At 31.6% G+C, this 5233-nt stretch overlaps 1 protein-coding gene across 3 annotated transcripts; it reads left to right on the top strand.

The window, feature by feature from the left end:
• Positions 1-650: 650 nt before the first annotated feature.
• Positions 651-4236, top strand: LOC130947994 (mitochondrial inner membrane protease ATP23-like). 3 transcript variants are annotated; one of them, XM_057876704.1, is made up of 5 exons: positions 651-891; positions 1004-1128; positions 1996-2133; positions 2235-2318; positions 3918-4236. In XM_057876704.1, the coding sequence occupies exons 1-5, from the start codon at positions 804-806 to the stop codon at positions 4050-4052; spliced, it is 570 nt and encodes a 189-aa protein (XP_057732687.1). In that variant the 5' UTR covers positions 651-803; the 3' UTR covers positions 4053-4236. The 3 variants fall into 3 exon arrangements, with proteins under 3 accessions (XP_057732687.1, XP_057732688.1, XP_057732689.1); XM_057876705.1 differs by having other exon boundaries at positions 3979-4236; XM_057876706.1 differs by having other exon boundaries at positions 4170-4236.
• Positions 4237-5233: the final 997 nt, after the last annotated feature.

Here is a 5233-nt window from a genome sequence, read left to right on the forward strand (position 1 = left end):
TTTCTCTCTATTGAATTTTTTTGACAAGATTTTTAATGAGACAGTCTCCATCACAAAGGATATTGTATTCTTTTTCTTTCACTAAAATTTTTTCTCGTTAAGTTTTTCTTTAGTAAGGTTTTAATGAGGTATAATCTTAAATGGACATCCAAAACGGAATGTTGTAATATACATGGGTGGATGCCCATTTAATGAATTGTGACTTTCTTCACAATTCTGCGAGGCTAACTTTTTCAATATAAAAATTAAACTTATCAAAATAAGATCAAATTTAATTACTTTTGAAAACATAGTTTTTATGGACATATAAATAGAAGCGTGATATAAAACAAATGACACACAATCAATAACAACAATTCTTTATCTTTCTTTATAAAGTCAATATAAACACTTTTTTCTCTCTTTTATATATATGTTGTTATGTATATTAGTAATATATTAGTAATATATATATATATATATATATATATATATATATAATTTCTATTATATTGAGTTATGGTGAATACTAGAATTATTTATTTTATATATTTTTTTATTTTACAACAAAATGTAATTTGTTTTTTTCTCATTTGCACCTAAATAATTTTCAAAATTGTAATTTTAATTTTTAACCCTTACCTTAAGCCCTCTTCTGCCCTCTCCCTCGACAACTGTTGCTTTCCACACTCTGCTTCCGCCCCTCCTTTCCCTCCGCTCCATCATCTTCAGAGTGTGGTCCTCTATTAACTAAAGTCTTCTCAAACCCTAACTAACCCCCCTTCCTACGCTTCTCATTAGCATTTGTGAACCGAACCGAACCAATGGCACAGGAGCCTTCTTCCCCTGGTGGTTCTTTGGGAGTCAAATCGGTCGACGAAGTTCAAGCCATGATTCAAAAGAGTCTTGAACGTATTCTTTTCACTAATTAATCCCACAATTCAGATTACTTTTAAATTGGTTTGGACGTTTTTCAGTGTTTGTTCTGCTGATTTTGATTCTTCCTTTCATTGTTTTCTGGCAGTTCCAAAGGTGAAGTTCTTGAGGCAACGCATGGCAGAAGCTGGCTGTGCTGTGAAGGACAATTTCTTCAGAGCTGTTGTTTGCCAAGGGAGGAAAGGCGTGGCTTATTTTGCTCCTGCTCACGGGGTACCTATTTCCTTTTAGGCATTTACATTTTATTTTTCTCTTTAGGTCTCTTTATTCAAATTCAAAAATGCTATATCAAATCAGATATTGTGTTTTTCTGGACATGTGTTGTTTAACTCATTTTCAATGCGTATTTTGCATTTCGTAGTGTATTTTATATCGGTGGCTGATTTTTGGCTGCTTTAAATGGTAATCGTGTTGAATCTACTATTAATTTTGGCTGATTGGGATCACTGTTTGGTTGCAGATCTTAACTATTAATTTTGGAGTGCTTTTACAATGCTTTAATTTTTTTTTTTTTTTGAGAGGGAAATGATTTGTATATTTGTCAAAGGCGCTTTCCAAATTAATAAGGTGGCCATGGCTTCCAAAACTATATCAAGATCCAATACCTGTTCTGTGTAAACTATTTAAATAAAATGAAATTGTCTTGTTTGCAAAGAAAAAAAGGTGCCAATACTAGTGCATAAACTATTTGTGGTCAATTCTTCTTTTTGGTTATGTGAGAAGATGGTAGAATCGCGTCTCAGGTAGTTTAGACATGTGAGAAGAAGTCCGACAAAGCACCCAGTCAGGAAGGTGGATGAGATGGAAGATAGACAAGGGGTGAAAGGCAAAGGAAGACCTAGGAAGACTATCCATGAGGTGGTCAAACGAGATCTACATGTAAACGGTCTCTCTGTAAACATGATACATGATAGAGTTCAATGACGTCATTTGATCTATGTAACCGACCTCACCTAGTGAAACAAGGCTTTGTTGTTGTTGTTGTTGTTGTTGTTGTTGTTGTTTCTTTTTGGTTATGTGGCAAGATTTGCAATGACCTAACATTCATTTAATCCTCTATTGGAATGCCTTTGATTGCAGATATTTGTGTGCAGCAACCATGTGACATTTCAAGATGAGGTCAACCAGTTGATAATTCATGAGCTAATTCATGCATATGATGACTGTCGTGCTGTCAATTTACATTGGAATAATTGTGCTCACCAAGCTTGTAGTGAGGTGCCTATCCTGAAGTGTTTTCCCACCAAATATTAAGTTGAATAGGTTTTTATATCTTATGACTTTCCTGTCCAGTGTTTCTCAACAATCTGTTGAAACAGATACGAGCTGGTCATTTAAGCGGTGATTGTCATTTCATGCGGGAACTACTTCGTGGTCATTTCAAATTGCGAGGGCATGAACCGGTACACTTTTACTTTTTTTCCTCTGTTAATACCTAACCTTTATTTTTTCTTCCAATTAAATCTTCCAATAGATTTACATTCCACATCTTATCATGATTGTTTTAAATCTGAATTCTACATGTTGATTGAGGAGAAAGTATCTGATTTCTGTAAAGTCTTCCATGAAGCATTAATCTCAAAATTTTATAAAGTGCACTTGGTGCTGGAGGGGATTAGGAATGCAAAATAAATCACTCGATGTTGCACCTAAATCTTTTGAAACATATCAAAACATAAAAATGAGGGTTCCTTTGTTATTATTATGATTATTGGATGCCAAAGAATATTCTTGCTACAGTTTACGCCATCTTCTTTAGTCACCCATGTAAGCTATAATGGATTATTGTTACATGGATCCATTAACCAGTAACCAACTATTGATCTGATAACTTGTCATGTGATAAATACATGAGATATGATCTGATCAATACAAGTACAAGTTTCAGCCAAGTAAGTAAGTAGCTAGCTTTAAAATGATAGGCCAAGTTAAGTTGCCAGATCAATGATCAATGATCAAAGACTTCCACCAACTTTTAAGGATGATATAAAAAAATTGTTTGTGATCAATGCCAGTGTCATTTCCATGATCAAACTTATCATCCATGTTAGTTGTTCCAAATTCCAATGCAAAATAATTTGCAACTTATGCGTAGTTGTAATTTACTATCTAGTCTGTCTTCACTAAGGTGATTCATCTTCTGTTGAATATTTATTTGTTGGTTGTTAAATTAGTAGATGGGGTCGAAAAATGCAAGGCATAGGGAGTTAATTACCAAGAGGGATAATTTGAATTCGAATGGATATATTGCTCCTAACAGACCTAACTACATGTATTGCTGGTTTTCCTTTGACTTAGATGAACCAAAGGTAAGCTTAGAAGTTTCACATTATGAGATTGAAGTAATCTCCTAGGCCTCTTATGCTCAAATTGATGTTCATTAAACCTTAGTATGACTTGTTTCTTGCCATATAATGACTTGGTAATATTTTCAGTTGTCTCTAATGTCAGCATATGCTTAGTTCATAATTTCTATCCACCTAAATGACAATCCATTGAGGTTTGAAGGAAAAAAGAAATTGATCAATTATTTTATTATATATGATGGCTTTTTTCTATCTTCCCATATACAATAACAAGCTTGCTCTCAATATCATGTGGTTTAAAGGCAAGTGGTCATTGGTCTGTGAATTATGTTAAAGATTAGATTTGGGAGTGCAAATTCGTTAGCAAATAATAGAAATATGGGTTACCAGAATTCAAATTCTGTAGGGAAACATAATTGACAGTGTTCCTGTGACCGATAGTGCTCCTAATATTCATACCATCATCATTGCATGATAATTGAACTAATAATTTTTTCTTAAAAAATGTTCCGATGATTGGCTGAGGTGAAGAATGGAACTTTACAATAAACAATTATTTTTAAAAGCTGGATACTATTTTGTATTTTATACTACATTAGAACTGTTATGCAATTCTCTTGTTGAAGTTTACTCTATGTTCTAGAGATATTTAATGTCATTCAGTGCTGATTTAATTTAATATATTGGAACTTGAAGGAGTGTATTAGAAGAAGAGTCTTGTTATCTTTGTTTTCAAACCCCAATTGTGTTGGTTCAGCTGCCAAGGATTCAATGGAAGATGTATGGGATATTTGTTACAATGACACACAACCATTTGATAAAGCTCCATAAGAAATTGCATAGATTGGTAGTGTTACCATTTTAGCTGACTCACCTAGTTGGATAAAGCTTTGTTATGGTTGGTACTTGGTAATGTTACCCTTCTTGCTATTCTTTCTGTGTTAACAGTTTTGGAGGGAGACCGGCTTAATGACCCAATATTGAGAATTAATTATACAAATCATTGAAGGCTTGTTATTTTTATGGTGTAAATTTCAATAAATTTTTCTCTGTTCAACAGATCTTCTATAATTATTTTGGGGTATATGCTCAATTTAATTCTTGTAGGATTGATTGTGTCATGTTCAAGAAATTGTCAATTCGGAGTCAAATTAGTCCATCAAATGGTTCCCCTTCAACAGCATTACTGGAGTACAAAGAACTGAGTTTAGATCTTTTAAAGTGAGAAAATTGATAAAGTAATAAGTCAAAGGTTAATCATTATTAAATTTGTAATTTTTATGAAATGTGTGTCTTATTATCTTAATATAAGAGTGATTAATTCTTTATTTTACTATTTTACTAAATTTCTCACGAGGATCTTAATCCAAGAATTTCTTAGGTGCTCTAAGAGAAAAGGAGAGTTTTCGTTCTATTTCTTTCATGTTGCAACGCAATAGTAATATGTTTTTTTTTTCAGATTAACTTTACAAAAAATATCATAAAAGTCATTACATGATTAATTTTAAAAGTTAAAATACTCTATTAAATTTTATAGTTTTTTTTTTAATTTGTAATTAAATCTTTATATGTTAAAAGTTTTTAATTTAATTTCTATATTAATTTTAAATTTGTAATTAGATTATTTTTAACGGTAAACATTACAAAAGCGTTTTAATCCATATTTTACCACTAACAAATAAGTTTGGTATATTCTGATAAATTAAATATTTTTAAAACGGTTATGATGTAATTATAAATTTAAAACAAGAATAGAAACTAAATTAAAAAATTTTTAAATATAAAATTTTAATTATAAATTTGATAAAATTATAAGGATAAAAGAGTAATTTAACCTTTTGAAAATCCTTACCTTCTTATAACTAACATCTCTCTCGTCCCAATACGGTTATTGTGTCACAATATGAATGGAATAGAACAAAAACTTTTGTTTGCTCTTGAAACACTAAAGAAATTCCAGTAAGATGCAAATGTGTTTAAGTGTCACAACATGACACAGAAGGATTGGTACT

Source organism: Arachis stenosperma, chromosome 9 (assembly GCF_014773155.1).
Source record: "Arachis stenosperma cultivar V10309 chromosome 9, arast.V10309.gnm1.PFL2, whole genome shotgun sequence".
Taxonomy (NCBI): domain Eukaryota; kingdom Viridiplantae; phylum Streptophyta; class Magnoliopsida; order Fabales; family Fabaceae; genus Arachis; species Arachis stenosperma.

Excerpts from the sequence above, each read along its gene's own strand:
- LOC130947994 (XM_057876704.1), top strand. The coding sequence starts at position 804 with ATGGCACAGGAGCCTTCTTCCCCTGGTGGTTCTTTGGGAGTCAAATCG. Across the intron at positions 892-1,003 it reads GATTCAAAAGAGTCTTGAAC|TTCCAAAGGTGAAGTTCTTG; the intron begins GTATTCTTTTCA and ends GTTTTCTGGCAG. Across the intron at positions 1,129-1,995 it reads ATTTTGCTCCTGCTCACGGG|ATATTTGTGTGCAGCAACCA; the intron begins GTACCTATTTCC and ends CTTTGATTGCAG.